General features: G+C 40.1%; 1 protein-coding gene across 2 annotated transcripts; it reads left to right on the forward strand.

Annotated features, from left to right (window-relative positions):
• The first annotated feature begins 699 nt into the window (after window positions 1–699).
• On the forward strand, window positions 700–27,191 carry SCRG1 (stimulator of chondrogenesis 1). Of its 2 annotated transcripts, XM_082623519.1 has the most exons (3): window positions 700–4,638; window positions 23,908–24,163; window positions 26,766–27,191. In XM_082623519.1, exons 2-3 carry the CDS (start codon window positions 23,922–23,924, stop codon window positions 26,818–26,820), a joined length of 297 nt encoding a protein of 98 aa, XP_082479645.1. In that variant the 5' UTR covers window positions 700–4,638; window positions 23,908–23,921; the 3' UTR covers window positions 26,821–27,191. The 2 variants fall into 2 exon arrangements, with proteins under 2 accessions (XP_082479645.1, XP_082479644.1); XM_082623518.1 differs by lacking the exon at window positions 700–4,638 and having other exon boundaries at window positions 21,588–24,163.
• The last annotated feature ends 498 nt before the right edge of the window (window positions 27,192–27,689 follow it).

Here is a 27,689-nt window from a genome sequence, read left to right on the forward strand (position 1 = left end):
GTTTGTCAGGGTGCTCACGACCTCTACATGCCAATGCTGTGAACAAGTCCCAGGCCCCCAGTGTGACTTACTGTCCGTGCCCAGGTAAAGGAGGTCATGTGTTTGCTCTTCTGATGAAAAGTTTCTGAGCAAGAAGATCCCCGCCATGAGCCCCGTTACAGCCACGGCTGCCTGTCTGGCATCCTGCCAGTTCCCAAGTGCATCCTAATTCCAGTACGAGGGCCTCTGGGAAGCAGGTCCCTTCCTACAGCTGCAGCAGCATCAGCTTGACATTGTAGGTGACAGCCCCTTGGTGATTAATAATGCTGTCTCCTCAAGGGCTTCACTGGAGGCTCCTTGGTGGAGTAAGTTTTCCTACGTGTCACTGCAAAGGCAGAAAGCTAACTAAGTTTGGGTAATAGAGGTTACCTTCTTCAACCCAGTTGCAAAAACCATTCTCAGCACAAATGTTCCAGGTTCAGAGGAAATCTTAAGGGAAACTTTAAATAGTTTTAATCAAAAAGAATATCCTTGTACTGAGTTCAAAAATAATTAAGTTAATAAAACAGGTTAACTGTTTCTTTTTAACGGATGGAAGATTTTAAAGACATTCTAACAGGCGATTGTGTCTGTAGCTCATTATTATTGCAACAAACATACTGTGAATTAGTTTTCCATTAGCGTCATTATTTTGAAACTCCTTTTGTTAAGGATACTCACATAAAACAGGTCCTCCTTCTCTCCTGGGAGGAGCCTGCGAAGGTTGAAACCGGCTGCTGCTTCTCTCCACACCCTACCCTCAGCAACTCCAGAAGGATTTAAGTCTGAAGGAAACAGGAGAAAGGGGTCAATTAGGGAACAGAGAAGCAGCAGATTCTAAATCAGGGCACATGCATGAGCTCTCAGGTGGAAATCAGGGGAAGAGTTTATGTGTGTTCTCATTTTTTTCACAAGCTTAAGATGTCCAATGTGTACAATTATTTATACCTAAGACATCTCCTCAGACTTCTTCTGATTGGAAGGATTTTGTTGTTGTTATCATTTGTTTGCTTGTTTTTTAGGAAATACTAATCAGCTCTCTTTTCAAATTTAATGCCCATACTTTTAACATAGTTGCTTAAGTTCTATATCATGAATTGGCTCTGTCATTAATTTAGGGGCTTACCCACCTCACATGAGAAGTTTACTCTGGGAAGCTCCAGAGCTTGTCTCAAAGAGACAGATGGTCTCCAGAGAAACATAAACCAGGGCTCAACAAGAGGTCTCAGTAACAGGCCATAAGGAAAAAACAAAATAAGACAAAATGCCTTAAGTTTCCATATACAAGAAAACAAATACTGGTTTCAGATTTTTAAAAATTTGAGCCCCAAATTAAAAGTCTCAAGGGCGGGACTTCCCTGGTGGTCCAGTGGTTAAGACTCTGCGTTCCCAATGCAGGGAGCCTGGGCTCGATCCCTGGTCAGGGAACTAGTTCCACACATGCCGCAACTAAAGATCCCACATGCTGCAACTAAAAGACCCCCATATGCCACAACTAAAGATCCCACATGCCGCAACTGAAAGATCCCGCATGCCGCAACAAAGATCCCGCATGCCGCAACTAAGACCCAGCGCAGTCAAATAAATAAATAAATATTGCAATATTAGGAAAAACAAAGTCTCAAGGGCAACCTCTCTAATTACAGGCCTTGGTTTGCAACTCAGCTGCTTCCCAAATGGGCAACTCTGTGCCATGGACATCAGGTTGAATAGTTACAGACGTTTCTAGTTTAACAGTGTTCAATAATTCTCCCTAGAAATGATGGGAGTCCAGCCAGTGATAAGTAAATGTTTGAGACATAACAAAGGACTAGAAAGCCCAGATGCAAATGTGCTTTTGAGGGGAAATCTTTCCTGAGTGACTAGGAACATGATCCGGAGGCAAGGGAAAGTAACACCCTGAAGCAGGCCTGCAAGAAACAACGCCAGGCCTACTGTATGGATTTGGATAGTGCTGACTATAAAAGGGAACCAACTATTCTGAACAACTATGGATTAAATACAAGGAAACAAAATGAGCAATGTAATCAGGGAAATAAAGAAGCGTTAGATGAACAGGGAAATAAGAGGAAGAGGAAAGTCAGTATGTGTTGGCACTGCACTTCTGGGCTAGGTCAGCACTGGGTAACCGAGATGGACAGCTCTTCAGATGGACTGAGGCCTGAACAGTTTCCACTTTCTTCCTCATACTCACTTATTTCTACACATTTAAGTCGTACAAATAAATTAACCATCTCTGTGGCATCAGCTCTCTGTAGTAAGCATCACAGGGAACGTAGTTATAAATATGCCAAGGGAATGTGCAGTCAACTGCACACACGACTCGCATCTGTTTCTTGGATCCCATGCCACTTGTCCCAGCCTCAGTGAAGTGGAGCTTGGAGATTCGAGCTCTCTCAGGCTGCTGACCAAGTCTGGTTTTGCAGGTCTTCACTTGGCTGTGTGCTCCTCCATCCCGGGGTGTGTACACATGGCTTCCCTAGAACAGCTGTCAGCAGGTCCTTCCACTCACCTCCCTTCTGGAAACGCCTTCCTTTGACTTCCACACCAACCCTCCGAATTCTTCTATCACTCCCATTCTCTGCTCATCCCTTAATGCCAGTGGCCCCTGTGATTCTGACCTCAGCCCAGTTCTCTTCTCACTCGGAGTCCATTCCTGGCACATGGGGAAGCGCGTGGGCACTAGACCCAGAACCTGCAGGCTGCAGGCTGCGTGTGTGTGATCCTGGGCAGGTTCCCTGACATCTCTGACGTGTCCCCTCTTATAAAGTGGGGCCAATACACGGACTGACTTCATGGGGTCATAAGGAAGAGCGAATGAGTTCAGACGTGTGAATTGCCTGGCACCCAGAGCACAGGCTCAGCTTCTTTAACTGGGACAGCCATGGCTTCAACTATCATTTAGTTGAATAACTCGATCACTTACTTAGTTGATGGTTAGTTGACTAGCAGATAAACTCTGATTTTCTAGCTCATATTTCTTTTCTGAGCTCCAAGTCCATTTAGCCAACCGCCTACTAAACATCCCCAGTTACACCCAGGGCTCCTTCAATGAATTCCACGTTCACAGACTAACCATCCTCCTCTCCCCACTCCTGCTCCACCCAAAACTGCTCTTCTTTTTTATTCTTTTTCCAAGATGAGTAACGTCATCATCCATCCAAAGGTCCAAACCTTCTAAAGTTAACAGAATCTCCCCTTTTCTCAACTACCTGTACCCTAAACATAAAAATCCAACTGCGGAGACTTCCCTGACGGTCCAGTGGTTAAGACTCTGTGCTTCCAATACAGGGGGCATAGGTTCAATCCCTGGTCAGGGAACAAAGATCCCACGTGCTCCGGGGCACAGACAGAAAAAAAAGAAAAGAAAAGAAAATCCAACTGGTCAGCACATCTCCTCAGTTTTGCTTCCTGACCATCCTCTCTTCTGGGTCGCCCTCCTCCTGCCTCTAGACTCTTCCCTCCCACACAGTCCTCCTTTGACACTGCAGTCAGCGGGTTCATCCTTTCTAATGGTTTTCATCATCTTTCCGCTGACCTTCAGGAAAATTCCGCAGTTTTTAGCACAGCATGTGTGGTACTTCATCAACTTGCCTCTTTCTCTTCCTCTGTTTTATCTCCTCCCACCCCCACCCCCGTTCCAGCCGCAGGAAACCACTGTAATCCCCGAAGTCATCACCTCTCCTTCACCGCCATGCCCTCGTTAATACAACCAGGATTACCTCTGGCTCTCCATCTAGATAATCTTGCTCTGTTATAATCTTTCTAACTCCTGGGACTCTGCTCCAGATGGAATTAAAACAACAGCTAAAGGATAGTTAACAGATGCTACAACTCCAGTTCAGTTTGCTCAAAACAGAGTGAAATTCCTTTCTTGCCTCTATTTCTGAGGCAGAGAACAGATTTCTTTCTTAGTCGTTTTATTTTTTTGCTTTCCAGTGACGGATAATGACTTTTTGCGCGAGGCGCTGGTGAGATGGGATAGACCTTCTACCAAAATGTCAAAATAAGAGATCTAGATGGTGAGGAAAACTTGGTGAAAACTCACAAAGAAACTGTGAAAGGGGAGGAGGTGCAAAGCCAGCCGCTTTCCTGAATCACAGTAGCCGTTCTTCCTGCCCCCTCCCTCCCTCCCTCTCCTCTGCTTTCTGTCCTTATCTCTCTGCTCTCTTTGTCCTTATCTGTCTGTCGCTCTGTCTGTCTGTCTCTCTCTCTCTCTCTCTCTCTCTCACACACACACACACACACACACACACACACACTTCTCTTAAGGGAAGAAGAGCTCTGTGTTCTCTTTAAATCCCTCAGGTCCTACATTTTATTGCTCTAACAGTCCGCCTCCCTGAGGTTCCTGTCCAGACCAGCTATTTCCTTCGGTAGAGAAGCTGCTGGTTCACTCTTGCCTGGTTTGGAAGCGTCTGGGGGGCAGGTCTCGCAGCCCTGTCTCCCGCCGCCCCTCCTCTCCCCGGTCCTGGTGGGTGGGCGACAAGGCAGACAAAGGTCCGTTTGTAACCTTCCAGCACCTCCTCTCTTCTCCTTTTGCCCAAACTCACCCAGTGAGTTGGAGCATTTCAGAAGATTCCTCTGTCAAGAAGACCAAAGGAAAGGAGAAGAAAAAGGGTATGGACTTTTTTTCCTTAACAATCATTTTATGTCATTGATTCTACTGCAAACTACTGCTATAGACTAGAGCAGAAGTGTATTTGTGTCTTGAGTCAGAAGAGAAGGACAGAGAGGCAGGGAGAGTCTCTGAGGAGGTGATGTGTGCACTTTGAGAAAGATGATACTTTCCCAGGTTAGAGGAAAAGGATCAGATTAAAGGAGAATAGAAAATGTAATGTACATTCCTTAACGGGAAAGGCATTTAATTGGGGACTTAAAAGGAGGCAGCTCCCTCACTGCTGGCTGCTCCTTGTTAAAGCCCCCGTCTGCCCTGAATCTGGCTCCACCATTCCACCGCTCAGGACTACGCCAGGGTGATGAAGAACACAAGTTCCTTTTCAATGCAGTAGCTGTTATCTCTGTATTCCTACTTTATGTAAAGTTTAATGGCAATGTCTAAGAAAGTGAATGTCTTCTGCTTTTAAAAATCCTGATTCCTTCTAGATAAATGGTATTGATGACCTTAATTGCCAAGCAGAAATAGACATAGATGTAGAGGACAAATGTATGGATACCAAGGGGGAAAGGGGTGGGGTGGGAGGAGTTGGGAGACTGGGATTGACACATATCCAACTATTGATACTATGTATAAAATAGACAGCTGATGGGAATATACTGCATAGCACAGGGAACTCTACTTAATGCACTGTAATGTCCTAAATGGGAGGGAAACCCATAAGGGAGAGGATATATGTATATGTAATGCTGATTCATTTTGCTGTGCAGTAGAAGCTAATACAACATTGTAAAGCAACTATACTTCAATAAAAAAATTTTTAAATCCTGATTCCTAAAAAGAAACTGGTATAAATGTGTGAGACAAAGAGGGAATTCACGAAATTCATCCTTGGTGTCCCCACCGTGGAACACAACACAGTGTCTGTACTGCTGTGATACAGGGAACTCTTTTTCCCTTTGGGGCTTATAAAAATTCCTCTTTAAAATTCCGTGACTTAGTTACATAGACTGTGTAAAACTCTCCCAAACGCTGGTCCTTTTATCCAGTGATGATGATTTCTCACGGCCAGGGAAATAGTTAAAATGATGCAAGCCTGCATATTCAAATCATTCTCTGAGGTGCCTGAAAGCAGACCACCTTCAGGGAGGACGTGGACTTTGTTTTTCCACTGATGAAGGTCTCCTGGGTACTGGGGCTGATCGTGTCTATTTTAAAGATGTTTGGAAGCCTTATCCACCTTCTACTACCACTTCTTTTCCTTTTACCTACGCTTTGAGAAGTTTCACTCCAGCCCTCAGTCATTCTAATACAAAACTCTTCTGGTACAGAGAGTGGGAATTTTAAAAATAATAGTTATTTTCATCCACCAGCAAAGATGAATGGAAAAACACCACGACTGGACGGCAGTTTTAATCTCTTCCAACTATAATTTTGATATTTTAAATGTCAAGTTCTGAGCTGGAATTTTCATTTGTTTGTGCAGCCTTTGCTTCCTTCTGGCTGTGTTATGAAAGGAATACGAAAATGGGCTGCCCTTTCTGTCTAACTCATCAACTCTGTTTCATCCCACTGCTCTTAACACCAGTTTCCAGAACTGGCATCAGCTGTCTGCATGAGCACTGCTGCATAAAGACCTCAATGCTCTCACGACATAGCTCTGTTTTGGCCATTAAATGCGATGCTTTTTCTTTTTAAGTCTCCACTTAACTCCAACCATTCAAAAGCCTGCTGGTGCCAAACACCCTCACACAACCAAACTTTGCAGTGCCCTACCCATGTGATGGGGACAATGATGTGCTGCTTAATTGGAAACATCTTGTTCATAGTTCTGTATCCTCTACAGTGATCTTTTAAAAATAATGCCACTATTGGGATATGAATGGTATCTTACAACATTAGTTAATTACATAAAATTGAATCCAAAAAAACCCATTGGTAACTATCTAAAGATCTCTAGTTATTCCTTCAGATATTCAGTTTTTAGCCTTGTTTTCTGTTGTAATTTGGATGTACTTCAGGAGGAATTTTAAATGCATGTACTTCAACAGAAAGAGGGGAAAAAAATAGAGCAATTTGCTTCGAATTGGTCAAAGTCATTTCACTCTTGTTGGCACTTGAAAAATATATGGTCTTGATGGATTGCCAAGGATGAAGGTCGGTGTCTTTTAATGAAAAAACAAACCAATGTATCATGGTAACATACTGGTTCAGGCATTTCCCCACTTGCCAAATAATAGTTAAAGCTATTTATCTGCACTGAAGTAAAGGAAGAAGAGAAGACTTCAGTTCAGTTCAAACATGTAATTTATAAAGTGTTAAAAAAAAAAAAAAAAAAAACTACCAGGGAGGGCTTGCCAGGTGTGGAACTTTCCATCCCAGTACGTGACTGAGGTGGACAAGAGACATCATTCTGTGCTCTGGCCTGGACACAGCCAGGAAAGGCGCATGGTGTGGCAACATACCCGCTTACTTCTCCAGCCAGTTACTTGTTCCTTCCTTCAGCAAATGCTTTCTGAATGCTTCCTGTGAGCCCAGCCTGGAAGCAGGCCCCAGAGAGATGCAGGAGGAGGGGAAGGTACCCTGCTTGCCTTCTCGGTGCTGGCATCTCTTCCTCCAGTCCCCGTACATGGGCTGCCCCTGGTCTCCATCCCTCCCCTCTTCTCTTCCCACTCTGCACTCACTACCCTGCGGTCCCACAGCTATAAATACTATCGATAAATATCCCGATGACTCTCGAATTCATACTTCTGGCCCTGACTTCCAGACTCACATTCAACTGCCTACTCAGAATCTTCATTTCATGTCTGATAGGCATCTCAGATTAACTTGTCCAAATTCTTTTTTGTTTGTTTGTTTAAATTTGTATTGGAGTATAGTTGCTTTACAATGTTGTGTTAGTTTCTACTGTACAGCAAAGTGAATCAGCTATACATATACATACATCTACTCTTTTTTGGATTTCCTTCCCATTTAGGTCACCACAGAGCACTGAGTAGAGTTCCCTGTGCTACACAGTAGGTTCTCATTAGTTACCTGCTTTATACATATTATCAACACAAATCAGCCAAGAATGTTAAGGCCAAAAGGAAAAAAGTAAAATATATATGCATATATATATATATTTACTTTATTTCATACCTGTGTGAGATGATATATGTACACTAAACTTATTGTGATAATAACTTCATGATGTACGTAAATCAAATCATTATGCTATATACCTTAAACTTCTACCATGCTATTTGTCAATTATATCTCAATAAAACTGGAAGGAAAAAAATTAACTTGTCCAAAAGTTTACCCTTAGGTCCCCCCGCTAGATGGACTCCTTGCAATTCATCCTCAGCTCATGTCAGTAAATGTCAGTACCATTCAGGTCAGAAACCTAAGAGTCATCCTGGATTCCTTTCCCTCACCTCATTCTTCAATCAACTTCAACTTCTTTCTCCGACATACCTCTCCCCCGCCAGCCCCCTGCAAACATAAATGTTAGAGTTTCCCCCTGTCCCTGGCCATCTCAATTTCTCCTTCTTAACACCCTCGCCAATGCACATCAAAAACAAGCACACAAAATGTTAACAACAGCCCTCTCCACATTGACACTCCAGTTGAATTTTATTCTATCTGTGCTTTTCTGTATTTTCCATGTTTAAACTATTACTTTTTTTTTAGAAAAATTATTGATATTTTTCTAAAAAAAAAAAATCCAACTAGGATTACAGCTCTCATTAGAACCATCTGATGGAAATAAAGCATAAGACATTAACAGTCATGAAGTGAGCTTAAGAACAAACTACACTTAAATGCAGGAAATATAAGAAAGGTAACACGAGGCCAAATTGTCTAAACGCATGACTTTGTCCAAAGGCCACAAGGAATAGACAAAATTAAGATAGATTACCAAAAATAAGATCATGATTACATAGTAAAAAAAACTCTGAAGATCAAAGCTCTAAAAGATAAGAAATATGCCAAAGACCTAAAATAACAGAAAAATTCTATCGCATTAGGGCAAAAAGATTAAAAAGAGCTTACAGCTCCCTTCCCAACTCCTCCCCATACACCCCACCTTCTGATAGAGAGGAATCTGGTGAAAGGGGTTAGAGAAAAGCCAGGTGATGTTTGTTGTTGAATCTTTTCATAAAGGTACACATACAAAGAAACATATATTTTTAAGTCAGGTATGAGCTAGTAGGCCGGAATAAATGCTAGTTTTGACAAAAAGCAAGCAAACAAACAAAAGAAATTGGGAAGTACATTTTAAAGTCAAACTAGAAAAAATTAAATACAATTAAATTAAAACAGTAGTACCTGATGACATGCAAATTTAAGGATTTGGTAGCTCACTAACCTCTTTCAGGCATAAATAGTTCCCTGCAACTAAATATTGAGTTTAGTAATCTGAGAAACTCCTCCTTCCCTGGCTGTAAGCATCTAAAGATTAGGATATACTATTTATTCTTTCACTAACGTGCCAGGCACCGTTTAGCGTACTTGGATACATATCAGACAAAATCCTTCCTTCCTGGAGCTTACATTCAAGTTTGGGGAGACACAATAAGAATATTTTATAATAACTTAGAGGTTTATAAATGCCATGGAAAACTAGAGCAAGTAAGGCAGATTGAGAATCTGAAAGAGGAGATAGAATTTTATTTTTTTAATTTAAAAAAATTTTAAATTGAAGTATAGTTGATTTACAATGTTGTGTTAGTTTCTGGTGTACAGCACATATATATTCTTTTTCAGTCTTTTCCATTATAGGTTATTATAAGATATTGAATATAATTTCCTGTGCTATATGGTAAGTCTTTGTTGTTTATCTATTTTATATATTGTAGTATATATCTGTTAATTCCAAACTCCTAATTTGTCCCCCGACCTTTCCCCTTTGAAAATCATAAGTTTGCTTTCTGTGTCTGTTTCTGTTTTGTAAATAAGTTCATTTGTATCATTTTTTTAGATTCCACATATAAGTGATATCCTATGATATTTGGCTTTCTCTGTCTGACTTACCTCACTTAGTATGAGGTCTACCCATGTTGCTGCAAACGGCTTTATTTCATTCTTTTTTATGGCTGAGTAATATTCCATTGTATATCTGTGCCACACCTTCTTTATCCATTCCTCTGTCTACGGACACTTAGGTTGCTCCTGTGTCTTGGCTGTTGTAAACAGTGCTGCAGTGAACATAGGGGTGCAGGTAAGGGGAGACAGAATTTTAAATAGGACAGTGGGGTAGGTGTTATTGAGGAGCAAAGGCTTGAAGAAGGTGAGGTAGTTAGATATGCAGATATTTGGAGGAAGAGCTTCCCAAGCAGAGGAAATAACCAGTGCAAAGGCCCTGAGGCAAGAATGCATCTGGCATTTTTGAGGAACAGCTGGAACAAAACAAACAAGGGGAAGAGTAGATGATTTCAGAGAGGTGATGGGGAGCCAGATTGCATATGGAGGTCACTGCAATGACTTTAGCTTTGACTCAAAGAAAGTGGAGTTGTCGGAAGAGGATGGGTTTAGTTATTGATATTTTCCTGAATTCCTTTGGTATTCCTGGCACTCTGGACAGTGCCTGGCATAAATGAAACACTAAGAAACATTTGTTAAGTGAAACTAAGTAAAAGCAGCTTGCTCCTGTTCTCCTCTCTCTCATGTGATTGCTAAATAGCTTGATCAGTGACCCGCACATGAGCACTATTCTCTCACTTCCCCACCTTCCCAGCAATGGCTGCTCTTCTCCTGAAAATCCTTGCTGGGTTGACGCTGGTCTGTGCAGAGGAAGTACAAGAAGATTTGGGTCTGAAGATTAGAGAGCGACTTGGGGCTACATTTCAGCAGCCTATTTCATGGAGGACAAAGTTCACAAGCACCACTGTAGAAGCAGGAAGGGCAGCCTAAACGAATGGCTTCTGTGCAACCAGACTGGGTCTTATCTGTTGAATTCTGGGACAAATAGCTACTTACCCTAAGAGATGCACATCAGAGGAACCACAGTTCAATCTGGGGAAGGGAGAGTAGAAGAAGGGAGAAACGTAATTCTGAGAATTCGGCTTATGTTAAAATCAACAGAGTACCACACAGCTCATTTTCAGAATCTGTAAGACTTGGGTATCTGTCCTTCATATTCCTCCCCAAATAGCTACAAATAGTGAGAGTGATATAGAAAGCTTTACTTCTGCCCAAGATGCAGTAACAGGAACCAGATCTGCCCACTCCCTTGAAACAACAACAAAAAACAGCCAAAATATATGAAACAATTTTTGTCAAAACACTGGATTTCAACCAAGGAAGAACACTGATTCTTGGGAGATGGGAAGCAAGTGAGGTGAGCCCTACAGTTTCCCCCAGTCTACTGCCTTGAGGGAACCCAGATAGAGTCCAGCCAACTCCCTGAGTTGTAGAAATGGGGCTGAGAGTCAGGGAGACCAAGGCAGCTGGAGACCACAGAACAGAGTGCCTGAGAGAAGAGAGATACACAGAGACAGAACCCTGCAGTCTGCAGAGGGCCCCACTCAAGTATTTGGCAGAAAATTGATTAGTGTATGCAAATGAGGGAACTATGGAAGGGGGGAGGGGAGGAGGAACATCTGCAAGGATTAGAGAACAGAGTGCTTGGTACTCAAAAGGCCAGGAATACTCACAGAGAAGGAATGGCCTCAGTAGTGAGGAATAATTAGCCCTAGACTGAGAACAGATCTGCAACCGCCTAACAGATCATAAAAGCAAGACTTGCAAGGATCAAACTGCTTCCGACTAACTTAGTTGCATCCGAAAACAAAGCACAAGAATACTTATAAGAATATAAAAATACCCAGCATCCAATAAGGCAAAATTATAAATTTCTGACATCCAATCAAAGATTACCAGGAATACAAAGAAGCAGGAAAACATAATTCATAATTAGAATAATCAATCAATCGAGACCAACACAGAACTGATACATGTTAGAATTAAAAAGCAACATTAAAACAGATATATCCTTAAGGTGCTGAAAGAAAAAAACTGCCAACCTATCACACTATAACCTGTTATACTATAACCTTTGTTCAAAAACAAAGGTGAAATAAAGACATTTTCAGACATACAAAAGCTGAAAGAATTCATCACCAGCCAACCTACATGATAAGAATATTAAAGGATATCCTTCAGTTATAGGGAAAATGATATCAAATGGAAATATGAATTTACACAAAGGAACGAAAAGCACTGGAAATAGAAACTGCATGGATAAACGTGTAATATTTTTTCTTGTTATTTAAATCCCTAAAGTTTAACTGGCTGTTTAAACAAAATAATATACTTGGGGTTTATAGCATATACATAAAAAAATGTATAACAATAATAGCATAAAGGATGGGAGGAGAGAAATGTTAATATATTATTGTAAAGTTCTTATACTAATGTAAAGCATCATAATATAATTTGAAGAAAGACAATGATAAGTAAAAATAGATAATATAAACCCTAAATCAATCATCAAAATAGCACAATGAAGAATTACAGCTTATCAGCCAACAGAAGAAGTGAAATTGTAAAAAAATTTCAGTTAATCCAAAAGAGCACATAAAGAGGGAAAAAGAAACAAAGAACAGATGGACCAAATAGAGAACAAATTATGACAGATTTAAATCTAACCATGTCAATAATCACATTAAATGTGAATGGTCTAAACACTCCCCTTAAAAGGCAGAGGTAGTCAGTTTAGATAAAAAAGCAAGACCAACCTATAGACTGCCTGTCTATAAGAAACACATTTGAAATATAAAGCCACAAAAAGTAAAAATAAAAGCATGGAAAAATATGTTCAGAGGTCAGAAGATCCAATATTATTAAGATGCTAATACTCTCCAAATTTATCTATAGATTTAATGCAATCTCAACCAAAGTTCCAGCAGGCGTTTTCTGTAGAAATTGACAAGCTGATAACAAAATTCATAATAGACTGCAAAAAACCTAGAATTGCCAAAACAACTTTGTAAAAGAAGAACAAAGGTTCGAGGATAATTCTAACCAATTCCAAGAATTACTATAAAGCATCAGTAATCAAAACTGTAGTACTGGCATAAAAATAAACAAATATATCAATGGAAAAGAACAGAGTCCAGAAACAGGCCCACACCTATATTAAAAAGTGATATTTGACAAAGATGCAAAGGCAATTCAGTGGAGAAACAACAGTCTTCTCAACTTATAGTGCTAAAACTATTGGACAACCATAGTTGAAAAAACAACCTAAAAAAGAATTTCAATCCATATGCACTATATACAAAAAACAAAAAAAACTAATATGGACCACAAAACTGAATGTGAAACATAAAACTACAAAACTTTAGAAGAAAACATAGAAGAAACACTTTGTGACCTTGGGTAAGGCAATAATTTCTCAGCTATGACACCAAAAGCACATTCCATTAAAAAAATTGAGAAATTAGACTTCATTAATTTTAAGAACTTTTGCTTCTTTTAAAATCACTGTCAAGAAAGTGAAAAGGAAAGCCATGCATGAAGAGTAGATGTTTGCAAAACATATTTATTAGGGCTTGGTCTCACCAAGCCCTAATAAATAATATATCTATTAGATATTATTATATCTAATAAAGAACTTGTGTTCGGAATATATAAAGAGCCCTCACAACTCAAGAACACAAGCCCAATTTTTTAAAATGGGAAAAGATTTGAACAGACAGTTCACCAAAGAAGATACACAGATGAACATAAGCATATGAAAGGAGCTCAATACCATTAATCATTAAGGAAATACAACATAAAACGACCATGAGACAGCTATCAGAATGGCAAAAAATAAAAAAGACTGACCATACCAAGTGTTGGAGAGGACGTGGACAAACTGGACTGCTGGTGGAAATTTTAAATAGTACAACCACTTTGGAAAAACAATTTAGCAATTCCTTAAAACGTAAAACATACACCTACCAGCTATTCTGCTCCTACGTGAATACTGAGAAAAATCTCCACAAGGTTCTGGCAGGTGATGGGAAAGGAACCCTCTCGAAATATGTCAGAGCGTTCTGTTCTTCTTAAGAAGGCCTGCCCTTGGGAGAAACTAGTGAACCAGAGCCTAATCAGCTGGAGTATTATCAGAGCCTGAATGACCTGGGGGAAGGGAAATACCCAACTCCATCCCACCTAGCCATCCTGTCCCACCTAAGGGGAGAGGAAAGAACTGAGACACATTTGTGAAGTTCGCAGCCCGGAAGCACAGTCTCACTAAAAGACCAAGCCCTAATTACAGGACCATGGAATGCTTCCTCTCCCTTTGTATCTCACCACCACATTACCAAAGGCCTAGTTACAGCAGTTCCTTTTACCTGGTACATAGTACCTGGCTATCAAGAAAAATTTACAGGGGCTTCCCTGGTGGCGCAGTGGTTGAGAGTCCCCCTGCCAATGCAGGGGACACGGGTTCATGCCCCGGTCTGAGAAGATCCCACATGCCGCAGAGCGGCTAGGCCCGTGAGCCATGGCCGCTGAGCCTGTGCGTCCAGAGCCTGTGCTCTGCAACAGGAGAGGCCACAACAGTGAGAGGCCCGCGTACCACAAAAAAAAAAAAAAGAAAAATTGACAAGTCATACCAAAGACAAACAGATAAAGCAAGCATGAGAACCAGACATGGAAGTGATGTTGGAATTATGAGACCAGGAACTTAAAACAACTGTGATTAAAGATGATGGACTGGAGTGGGGGGGATGCCCAGTGCCACTTAAAATGCATACCATTACCAACAAGGTAGAACAAACTTACAAGCATTTTCCTGATACTAGACGGGGATTAGAAAGGGATATCCTATTTAAATGTATGTAGCACGCAAAATATTAAATGTAAATTAATCATACTACACCTATTAGAGTAAAATTTTAAAATGCTTAAAAAAACCCTATGATTAATATGTTAAGGGGTCTAATGGATAAAGTGGACAGCATGAAAGAACAGATGGGCAATGCCAGCAGAAAGATGGAAATCCTAAGAAAGAACCAAAAATAAATGGTAGAGATAAAAAGAACACTGTAAAAGAAATGAAGAATGCCTTTGGTGGGCTTATTAGTAGACTGGACACAGCTGAGGAAAGAATCTGAGCTTGAGGATTGGTCAATAGAATCCTTGAAAACTGAAAGTCTAAGAGTACAAACATTGAAAAAAAAAACAGAAACAGAACCTCCAAGGGCTGTGGGACGACTACAGAGGTGTAACACACGCATAACAAGAACACCAGAAGGAGAAGAAAGAGAGGAAGAAACAGAAAAAATACTTGAAACAATAATGACTGATAATTTACTTAATGTCAGAAACCAAACCACAGATGCAGGAAATTCAGAGAACATCAAGTAGACCGTATGTCAAAAATCTACACATGGGCAGATAATTTTCAAACTACAGAAAAAGAAAGATAAAGAAAAGGTCCTTAGAAGATGCCAGAGGGGAGAAAATCACCTTACCTACAGAAGAACAAAGAAAAGAATTACATCCAACTTCTAGAAACCGTGCAAACAAGAAGAGAGTGGAGTGAAATAAAGTGTTGAAAAAAAATTTACCAACCTAGAATTCTGCACTCCGCAAAATTATCCTTCAAAAGTAAAGGAGAAATAAAGACTTTCTCAGACAAACAAAAATTGAGAGAATTCATAGCCAGTAAACCAGCCATATGAAAAATGTTAAAAGTTCTTTCAAGAGAAGGAAAATAATATAGGTTAGGAACTTGGATCTACATAAAGTAAAAGCACTGAATTAGAATAAGAGAAGGTAAAATAAACTTTTCTTCTTATTATTCTTAATTGATCTAAGAGGTAGCGGTTTGTTCAAAATAATAGCAACAATGTATTCAACTATCTATGTTATGTATGTATATAAAGATATATATATATGTATAGATATATATGCTTATGAATGGCAGCAATGATACAAGGAATGAGAGGAAGGAATCAGAATTATTTTATTATAAGGTACTCACATTACTGTACTGTGAAGTGTTATAATATTATTTGAAAGCAGAGTTGGGTTAGTTATAAATGAATACTGCAAACACTATGGCAACCACTGAAAAAGTAAAAAAGAAAAAGTATAACTAATACGTTAAGAAAGGGGAGAAGGGCTTCCCTGGTGGCGCAGTGGTTGAGAGTCCGCCTGCCGATTCAGGGGACACGGGTTCGTGCCCCGGTCCGGGAAGATCCCACATGCCGCGGAGCAGCTGGGTCCGTGAGCCATGGCCGCATCTGGAGTCTGTGCTCCGCAACGGGAGAGGCCACAGCAGTGAGAGGCCCACGTAGGACAGAAAAAAAAAAAAAAAGAAAGGGGAGAAAATGGAATCATAGGCAATGCTCAATTGAAACCAGAAAAGGAGGCAGAAAGAGAGTGGAAGAGAGAAACAGGAACAATAGCAATGGGGACTTCTGGGGAAGATGGCGGAAGAGTAAGATGCGGAGATCACCTTCCTCCCCACAGATACACCAGAAATATAGCTACACGTGGAACAACTCCTACAGAACACCTACTGAACACTGGCAGAAGACCTCAGACCTCCCAAAAGGCAAGAAACTCCCCACGTACCTGGGAAGGGCAAAGCGGAGAGATTCCCGCACAGAGGATCGGTGCTGACCAGCCCGAGAGGCTTGTCTGCTCGCCCGCCAGGGCGGGCGGCGCTGGAAGCTGAGGCTCGGGCTTCGGTCAGAGCGCAGGGAGAGGACTGGCGGCGAGAACTCAGCCTGAAGGGGGCTAATGCGCCACAGCTAGCTGGGAGGGAGTCCGGGAAAACTCTGGAGCTGCCGAAGAGGCAAGAGACTATTTCTTCCCTCTTGGTTTCCTGGTGCGCGAGGAGAGGGGATTCAGAGCGCTGCTTAAAGGAGGCTCCAGAGATGGGCGCGAGCTGCGGCTCAAAGCGCGGAGCCCAGAGACGGGCGTGGGACGCTGGGGCTGCTGCTGCCGCCGCCAACAGGCCTGTGTGCGAGCGCAGGTCACTGTCCACGCCGCCCTTCCGGGAGCCTGTACAGCCCGTCACTGCCGGGGTCCCGGGATCCAGAGACAACTTCCCCGGGAGAACGCACAGCGCGCCTCGGGCTAGTGCAACATCACGCCGGCCTCTGCAGTCTCGCCCCACACTCCGTGCCCCTCCCTCCCCCCACACCCCGGCATGAGTGAGCCAGAGTCCCCGAAGCGGCTGCTCCTTTAACCCGTCCTGTCTGAGCGAAGAACAGACGCCCTCCGGCGACCTACACGCAGAGGCGGGGCCAAATCCAAAGCTGAGACCCGGGAGCTGTGGGAACAAAGAAGACAAAGGGAAATCTCTCCCAGCAGCCTCAGAAGCAGCGGATGAAAGCTCCACAATCAACTTGATGTACCCTGCATCTGTGGAATACATGAATAGACAACAAATCATCCCAAATTGAGGAGCCAGGAGTCAGTGCTGTGCCTCTGAAGTGGGAGAGCCAACTTTAGGACACTGGTCCACAAGAGACCTCCCAGCTCCACATAATATCAAACGGCGAAAATCTTCCAGAGATCTCCATCTCAACACCAGCACCCAGCTTCACTCAACGACCAGCAAGCTACAGTGCTGGACACCCTATGCCAAACAACTAGCAAGACAGGAACACAACGCCACCCATTAGCCTAAAATCATAAAAAGTCCGTAGACACCCCAAAACACACCACCAGACGTGGACCTGCCCACCAGAAAGACAAGATCCAGCCTCATCCACCAGAACACAGGCACTAGTCCCCTCCACCAGGAAGCCTACACAACCCACTAAACCAACCTTAGCCACTAGGGACAGACACCAAAAACAACGGGAACTACGAACCTGCAGCCTGCAAAAGGAGACCCCAAACACAGTAACATAAGCAAAATGAGAAGACAGAAGAACACACAGCAGGAGAAGGAGCAAGATAAAAACCCACCAGACCTAACAAATGAAGAGGTAATAGGCAGTCTACCTGAAAAAGAATTCAGAATAATGATAGTAAAGATGATCCAAGATTCTATTTCCAAGATCCAAAATCTTGGAAATAGAATAGACAAAATGCAAGAAACAGTTAACAAGGACCTAGAAGAACTAAAGGTGAATCAAGCATCGATTAAAAACACAATAAATGAAATGAAAAATACTCTAGATGGGATCAATAGCAGAATAACTGAGGCAGAAGAACGGATAAGTGAGGTGGAAGATAAAATAGTGGAAATAACTGCTGCAGAGCAAAATAAAGAAAAAAGAATGAAAAGAACAGAGGACAGTCTCAGAGACCTCTGGGACAACATTAAACGCACCAACATTCGAATTATAGGGGTTCCAGAAGAAGAAGAGAAAAAGAAAGGGACTGAGAAAATATTTGAAGAGATTATAGTTGAAAACTTCCCTAATATGGGAAAGGAAATAGTTAATCAAGTCCAGGAGGCACAGAGAGTCCCATACAGAATAAATCCAAGGAGAAATACGCCAAGACACATATTAATCAAACTGTCAAAAATTAAACACAAAGAAATCATATTAAAAGCAGCAAGGAACAATAGCAATAAACAGAAAACAATAATAAGCATAGTAGATCCTAATCTAACTATATCAATGTCAGTGTTGAATGTCAATGATCTAAATGCACCAATTACAAGACAGAGGTTGTCAGAATGGATCAAAAAGCATGACCCAACTATATGTTGTCTCACTTTAAATATAAATACACATATAGATCAAATGTAAATGGATGGAGAAAAATACATCATGCTAACAATAACCGAAAGAAAGCAGGAGGAGCTATATTAATTTCAGACAGCGCAAACATCAACGAAAAGTTATCAGGGATAAGGAAGGGTATTACATAATGATAAAGGGGTCAATTCTCCAAGAATACATAACAATTCTTAATGGATGCTTGCCTAACAACAGTGTATCAGGTTACATGAGCTAAAAACCAATACAACTGCAAGGAAAAGTAGATGAATCCACTATCATAGTTGGAGGTTTCAACACCCCTCCCTCAGAAATAGAGAGATCCAGCAGACAGAAAATCAGAAAGGACACAGTTGGACTCAACAACACCACCAATCAACTTGATATAATAGATATCTGTAGATCACTTCACCCAACAACAGTAGAATACACGTCTTTCTCAAGCTCACATGCAACATTCATCTAGATAGACAACATTCTGGGCCATAAAACACATCTTACCTAATTTAAAAGAAGTCACACAAGGTCTGCTCTCAGACCACAGTGGAATTAAACTAGAAATCAGTAACAGAAAGATAACTGGAAAATAGAAAAACATGTAGAGATTAAACACATTTCTAAATAACACATGGGTCAAAGAAGAAATCTTGAGAAATTTTAAAATATTTTGAATTTAATGAAAATAAAAACACAACTTACCAAATTTGCAGGATGCAGCAAAAGCAGTGCATAGAGGGAAATTTATGAAGGCAATGAACGCATATATTAGAAGAGAGATCTAAAATCAATCATCTAAGTTTCTGCCTTAGGAAACTAGAAAAAGAGCAAATTAAATTTGCTCCAAAGTAAGCAGAAGAAAAGAAATAGTATGAATTAGAGCAGAAATCAATAAAATTGAAAACAGGAAATCAACACAGAAAATCAATGAAACCATAAGATGGTTCTTTGAAAAGATCTATAAAACTAATAAGGCTCTAGCCAGGCTAACTAAGAAAAAAAAAAAGGAGAGGACACAAAATTACTAATATCTGAAATGAAAGAGGGGACATCACTACAGATCACATGGAAAGTTAAAGGATAATAAAGGAAAAGCCCACAAATTTGATAACCTAGATGAAATGAACCAATTCCTTGAAAGACACAATTTACCAAAATTCACACAAGAAGAAATAGATGATGTGAGTAGATCTGTATCTACTAAAGAAATTGAATCAGTAATTAATAACCTCCCAAAACAGAAATCATCAGGCCCCGATGGGTTCCCTGGTGAATTCTATCAAACATTTAGGGAACAAAGTATATCAAATCTCTACAATCTCTTTCAAAGGATAGAAGCATAGGGAATACTTCCTAACTCATTCTATGAGGCCAGCATTACCCTAATACCCAAACCAGCCAAAGACATCACAAGAAAAGAAAACTGCAGACCAATATCTCTCATGAACATAGATGCAAAAATCCTCAACAAATTATTAGCAAATTGAATCCAAACAAGTATAAAAAGAATGATACACCAAAATCAAGTGGGATTTATCCCAGGTATGCAAGGCTGGTTCAACATTTGAAAGTCAATTAATGTAATCCATCACATTGACAGACTAAAAAAGAAAAATCACATGATCATATCAATAGATGCGGGAGAAGCATTTGATAAAAGTTAAACTCAAGCATGATAAAAACTCTCAGTAAACTAAAAATAGAGGGGAATGTTCTCAACTTGATAAAGACTGTCTAAAGAAACCTTCAGGTAACATTATACTTAATGGTGAGAAACTTGAAGCTTTCCCGCTAACATCAGGTACAAGGTAAGGATGTTGACTCTCACAACTCCTTTTCAACATCATACTGGAAGTCCTTGCTAATACAATAACGGAAGAAAAGGAAATAAAAAGTATACAGAGTGGGAAGGAAGACATAATACTGTCTTTATTTGCAGATGACAGGTTGTCTATGTAGAAAATACAAAAGACTCAACAAAAAACTACTGGAACTAAATCATAGCAAAGTTGTAGGGTAGAAGGTTAATATATAAAAGTCAACTGCTTTCCTATCTACTAAAAATGAGTAAGTGGAGTTTGAAATTAAAAACACAGTATCATTTACATTAGCACCCTCCCAAAATGAAATACTTAGATATAAATCTAACAAAATATATACAACGAGATCTATATGAGGAAAAACTACAAAACTGTTGAACATAACCAAAGAACTAAATAAGTGGAAAGATATTCCATATTCCATGTTCATGGAGATAGGAAGACTCAATATTGTCAAGATGTCAGTTCTTCTCAACTTGATGTACAGATTCAATACAATCCCAATAAAAATCCCAGAAAGTTATTTTGTGGACATTGATAAACTGATTCTAAAGTTTATATGGAAAGGCAAAAGACCCAGAATAGCCGACACAATACTGAAAGAAAAGAACAAAGTTGGAGGACTGACACTACCTGACTTTAAGACTAACAATAAAGCTACAGTAATGTGGTACTGGTGAAAGAATAGACAAACACAATGTGGTACTGGTGAAAGAATAGACAAATAGGTCAATGGAACAGAACAGAGAGCTCAGAAATAGAATTCTATAAACATAGTTAACTGATCTTTGACAAAAGAGCAAAAGCAATACAATGTGAAAGACAGTCTCTTCAACAAATGGTGCTGGAACAACCAGACATCCACATGCCCCAATATGAATATAATCACAGGCGTTACACCCTTCACAAGAAATTAACTCAAAATGGGTCATAGACCTAAAAGTAAAGTACAAAACTCTAAAACCCCTAGAAGATAACATAGGATAAAATCTACATGACCTTGGGTTTGGTGATGCCTTTTCAGACACAATACCAAAGACATGATATATGAAAAAATAATTAATAAGCTGGACTTCATAAAAATTAAAAACACCTGCTCTTTGAAAGAAACTATTAAGAGAATTAGAAGATAAGCCACAGACTTGGAGAAAATATGTGCAAAAGGCACATCTGCTGAAGGACTGTTATCCAAACTGTAAAAAGAACACTTAAATTCAACAATAAGAAAACAAACAACCTGACTTTAAAAATGGGCCAAAGACTTTAACAGACACTTCACCAAAGAAGATATACAGATGGCAAATAAGCATATGGAAAGACGCTCCACATCATATGTCATCAGGAAGTGCAAATTAAAACAATGAGAGACCACTATACACCTAGTAGAATGGCCAAAATCCAGAACACTGACAACACCAAAAGCTGGTGAGAATATGGCTTAACAGGAACTCTCACTCATGGCTGGTGGGAACGCAAAGTAATCCAACCACTTTGGAAGACAGTTTGATGGTTTCTTACAAAACTAAACATAATCTTAGCATATAATCCAGCAATCATGCGCCTTTGTATTTATCCACAGAGGTTAAAAACATGTCCGCATAAAAACCGGCATGAGGATGTTTATAGCAGCTTCATTCATAATTGCCAAAACTTGGAAGCCACCAAGATGTCCTTCAGTAGGTGAATGGATAAACTGTGGTACATCCAGACAATGGAATATTATCCAGTACTAAAAAAGAAAGATAGCTCTCTCAAGCCATGAAAAGACATGGAGGAACTTTAAAAGCATATTACTAAATGAAAGAAGCCAATATGAAAAGCTGACATACTGTGTGAGTCCACCTATAGGACGTTATGGAAAAGGTGAAACTATGAAGGCAATAAGAAGGACCAGTGGTTGCTGTGGGGCTGGGGGCTGGTGGGGAGAGATGAACAGGCAGGGCGCAGAGGACTTTCAGGGCAGTGAAACTACCATGTGTGATATCTAAATGATGGATATAAGCCATGACACATGTGTCCAACCCATAGAACGTACAACACAAGGCATGAAACCGAAGGCCAACTATGGACTTAGGGTGATTCGGATGTGTCAGTGCAGGGTCATCCTTGGTAAAATGTACCATGTGGTGATGGATGTTGATAACATGGGAGACTGTGCATGTGGGGGGCAGAGGGTACATGGGAATCTGCAGCTTTCTTTCCATTTTATTGTAAGCCACACTGCTGTAAAATAACTAAGTTTTTTTTTTTGAACCCATTATCTTACCTAAAATAACTGACCTTTGAGGTGCATCTAATCACTGAAAACTTCATAGTAAAATTTTCTCTCAACAATATTGTTTTCTTTCATCGTACAATATACATATCTGTCTTCCTCCCTTTTTAATACTCCAGAGGTAGGAAAGACACTTCAGCACCTGCCAACAAGATGAAATCTGAATGGCTGTGGAGTCTGATTCTGGTTCCTCCAACTATTTTGCTAGTCTTCCTTTACTACAAGAGCTTCCATTTTCTTCATGTTTAATATGGAAGCCAGAAAAACCTGATTCAATATTCCTGATTCAATATTCAACATATTCCATAGTTGTACACAGACAGGATACTTAAAGTGTTATCTCCTGAAAGAGGAATTAGACTTGTGGTATGACCCCAAGAGTTCAAACTAGAACTGGTGGGTGGAAGCCACAGAAAAATATTTTCCAGTAAGGGAAACATCAGAACTGTATCAGTGGAATATATGGATTTAGTCAACAATGAGTTTCCCATCATGGTAGGTATTCAAGAACAGGGTAAATGCCTCTTATGGGGAATTCAAGCCTCTGTTTTCAACTGAGGCTAAGATGTAACCCATGTGGGAGAAGAGTTCACAATTACTAAAAATATGCAACAAAATGGGTCCCCAGGGGCTTCCCTGGTGGCGCAGTGGTTGAGAATCTGCCTGCTAATGCAGGGGACACGGGTTCATGCCCTGGTCTGGGAGGATCCCACATGCCGCGGAGCAACTAGGCCCATGAGCCACAACTACGGAGCCTGCGCGTCTGGAGCCTGTGCTCCGCAACAAGAGAGGCCGCGATAGTGAGGCCCGCGCACCGCGATGAAGAGTGGCCCCCGCTTGCCACAACTAGAGATAGCCCTCGCACAGAAACGAAGACCCAACACAGCAAAAATAAATAAAAATAAAATTAATAAACTCCTACCCTCAACATCTTCTTTAAAAAAAAATGGGTCCCCAAAATAATTCTGAAAGTTTTAAAAACTATAAATATATCTATAGAATATAATCTGTCAACATCAGGATAACTGGGCTTTTTGTTTCTCTCAGGGTTGGACCCAGATTCTTGGACAATGTTGTTAGGATATGCAAGGTCAAGAATCACTGTACACAATGATGCTATTTGTTCCAGAAATTTACTTGAGTTTTATCACCTTAAAAAGCAGTTTTTCTCCACTGAATATACTGAAAAAAATGACTTTGGGTCCTTAAAAACACAGATTCTGGCTCTTCCCACTATCTCCCTTCCCCCTCCCTCACATAACTCTCATTCAATATTTCTTTGTGGAGCTCAGGCATGTCATTTTTAACAAATATTCTAAGTGATTTTTATTGTAGGTGGTCATAAAACTAAACTTTGAGAGACATTCAAAGAGAGTAGAAAAAATCAATGCCCACTCTTTCAAGAGCTTATGAGAATGCTGCAGGACTTTATGTTCAGATGAATTCCATCTTTAAACCAAACAAACATAAAAACACTGACACATTTTGGTGTTTCTTCTATCTCAGGGCCAAAAGCCAAAATGAAATTTATAGTACTTGCTGTCACCGTTGGACTAACTTTGCTGCTAGGAGTCCAAGCCATGCCTGCAAATCGCCTCTCTTGCTACAGAAAGATACTGAAAGATCACAACTGTCACAATCTTCCAGAAGGAGTAGCTGACCTGACAAAGATTGATGTAAACGTCCAGGATCACTTCTGGGATGGGAAGGGATGTGAGATGATCTGTTACTGCAACTTCAGTGAATTGCTCTGCTGCCCAAAGTAAGGAAATGCAATCACAAACATATTGCTGTGAAGTGTATGTACAACTCTTTAAGACACCTTCATAATGAGTGTGCTAAAATTAATCACCCTTTTCAGTAAAACCCTGTTCAAATCTCAGCTATTTTTTAGGATCATCACCATTATGTATCAAAATGAATGTTTTCATTTAAGAGACAGAGTTTGGCAGATTTTAGTAAAACTAAATGGGATACAGGAAATTAATAACACTCCAATCTATTAAATTCTAAATTTCCTATCTGATTTTTAACCACACACAAAAAAATCTTCTGGTAGCTGAAGTCACCTTCAAGGCTGACGCCTTAAACTAATTTGAAAACTAATAAAAGGCTTTAGATAAAAGATCCCAGTGAACAGATCAAGTAACTGGATGGAAAAGTTTGGTAATGGTGAAAGAAAAACTTTCTAGCTCTATGTATGAGTTAACCAGAAATTAACTGAATAGAGATTGTCCACTGACTTGGAAAGTAGATGTATTTTAAGTATAATACAAAGGTAGATAAATAAATAAATATTTATAGCTCTTGATTTTAAAATAATCTTCTCCTGGTTATCGAGGAAGCTCAAATACTATGATCTTGACTGCTTCATATTGAAATCAGCTTTTTCAAATTACTTTCAACATATCATCATATTTTTCATTTTTCTAAGAAATCTGTGAGCTAGAAAGGGCAAATATAACCATCTTATCAAAGATAGGTCTAGAGAGGTAAAATGACCACCATCCCACATAACTAGCTAATATCAGCCCTGAGACTAGAACACAGGTCTTCTAATTTGGCCTGGGTATTTTTTCTACCAAGCCAGTTGGTTCTTAAGTATGGTTCCCAGAACAGCAGCTTTAACATTACCTGAGTTCTTGTTAAAAATGTAGTTCATCCCTGGGCCCCAGACCAAACCAACTGAATCAGAAACAATGGAGAGAAAGCACAGCAATTATGGCTTAAACCCTCCAAGTGATTCTGATGCATAATAAAATTTGAGAATCACTTGATTAAACAATGATATCAAGAACTCAAGTTAGGGCCTCCCTGGTGGCGCAGTGGTTGAGAGTCCGCCTGCCGATGCAGGGGATACGGGTTCGTGCCCCGGTCTGGGAGGATCCCATATGCCGCGGAGCGGCTGGGCCCGTGAGCCATGGCCGCTGGGCCTGCGCATCCGGAGCCTGTGCTCCGCAACGGGAGAGGCCACAACAGTGAGAGGCCCGCATACAGCAAAAAGGAAAAAAAAAAAAAAAAAAAAAAAAAAAAAAAAAAAAGAACTCAAGTTAACTGATTCCATAAAATGATTTAACTTTTCCTACATAAATGAAACGCCATCTAATATTAAAATATCATGTTTACTTTTTTGTAAGACTTGAAACTAATTTATTGAAATGTACTTACTTTATGATGTAATTTTGTGATTATTCATTGTTAATAGATGAGCTAGAAGTATGGATATATGAAAATAATTTCTAACTGAGTTTGGGTTACAGTTTTCCCAGTAGCAACAAATATCTAAGTATATATATATATTTTTTGCCTATAAACGCAAATTTTATTTTGCCATTCTATTTTTTCAGTTGCATTGAATATAATTAAATACAGCACTGTGTAAGTTTAAGGTGTACAGCACAATGAGTTGACATACATATACAGCTGACCCTTGAACAACACACGTTTAAATTGCACTTATCCGCAAATTTCTTTCACTAAACATAATACACACCACAGTACTATCCCATCTACGGTTGGTTGAATCCTTGGATGTTGAACCACAGATAAGGAGGACTGACTGTAAGTTATGCACGGATTTTCCACTGCACAGAGGCTCAGCACCCTTTACCGCTGCATTGTTCAAGGGTCAACTGTATTGTGAAATGATTACCATATGATTACCATAATAAGTTTAGTTAACACTAATCACCTCATATAGTTACAAATTTTTTTTCCTTGTGATAACCTGTAGGATCTATTCTCTTAGCAACTTTCAAATATATCATACAACAGTGTTAGCTACAGTCATCATGTGGTACATTGCATGCTAAGCGTATTTCTAATGAGCCATAATCATAATACTACCTTGCACGTATACACAGTTTTATATTATACCGTGCATTTTTATTATACATCACCTTATGTGATCTTTCCAACAAGAGTGGATAGAGTTGAGTAGCTCAAAATTTCACCTTTCCCTACAAAACCTAGAAATTTACTTATTAACTTCCCAACAAATTTTTAATCTTCTGTTTCTTAGCTGTAGATTTAAACTTCATGGCCTATCCCCACCCATATCAGAGAAATGAATATTTTGGTATGTTTGTAAGGTTTTGAAATCACCCAATCTTTCCTTTTCTTTATAGACAAATGACAGCATAATGTCCATGGCAGATGGGGGAAAGTAGAAGAATTGATTACCTTCTTGGTCTTTGCTGCTCTTGTGGCAAAAGTCCTCCCACTCACTCTCTTTGTACTTTATTCACCTAAAAAGAATAGTCATATCTGAAATCCTGGAAATCACCATCCATTTCTTGCTCAGAAAAGTCTAACATACATCTTAACTTTCAGCTGGATTTAATTCGTGTTCTGCTCTCTTTCAGAGATGTCTTCTTTGGACCAAAGATCTCTTTCATGATTCCTTGCAACAATCACTGAGAATCATCCTGTATTCCAGACAACACCATTCTTAATTCCCCACAAACCACACTATAACAGTGTAGCTGTATTTCTGGTTTCTATGCAGTGCAATAAAGCACAGATTCTATAAATTCTTACTTGCCTAAGTAAACTTGTGTTAAATTAGCAGTAATAAAAATTCCATTTAATTATCCTCTGTGGAAATTGTTTAAAATTTTTTTTTTTTTTTTTTTTTTTTTTTTTTTTTGCTTTACGCGGGCCTCTCACCGCTGTGGCCTCTCCCGCCGAGGAGCACAGGCTCCGGACACGCAGGCCCAGCGGCCATGGCTCACGGGCCCAGCCGCTCCGCGGAATGTGGGATCCTCCCAGACCAGGGCACGAACCCGCGTCCCCCGCATCGGCAGGCGGACTCCCAACCACCGCGCCACCAGGGAAGCCCTGTTTAAAATTTTTGACTAGAAAATTTTCATCTACAAGGTGTTCACTGTGCTCAGTAAAAGAATTCTGTCCCTCAGAGGAAGAGTCACAACCCTGGCTCAAAGATGGAGAATACTTTCAGTTCTTGACAGTTCTGTTCTTGACAGATCATGTATACTTAATGAAAAGAACCAGAGATAAATTGAGGTTCTTGGAAGGGAAACTAGAAGTTTTCTAGTAAGAGGGGGAAAAGGGAGCCAATATTTGAGTATACATTATGTATGCCAAGTACTTTAAGCACATTTGCATTTTGCTCTCTTAAAAAACCACAAAACCATCAAGATAAGTATTCTTAAACCCACTTTTCAGATGCTAACTCAAGTTTAAGGTATTTGCTAAAAATCAAGACAGACTTTGAAGAGAGCTCCAGTTCCAAAACACTCACATAGCTGTACACTTAAAACTATGCT

Source organism: Mesoplodon mirus, assembly GCF_964341445.2.
Source record: "Mesoplodon mirus genome assembly, chromosome: 1".
NCBI classification, from domain to species: domain Eukaryota; kingdom Metazoa; phylum Chordata; class Mammalia; order Artiodactyla; family Ziphiidae; genus Mesoplodon; species Mesoplodon mirus.

Bases quoted from the DNA above. Each gene is read 5' to 3' on its own strand.
- SCRG1 (XM_082623519.1), top strand. From the start codon at position 23,922: ATGAAATTTATAGTACTTGCTGTCACCGTTGGACTAACTTTGCTGCTA. The intron at 24,164-26,765 runs GTAAGGAAATGC...GCTCTCTTTCAG, and splicing joins GAATTGCTCTGCTGCCCAAA to AGATGTCTTCTTTGGACCAA.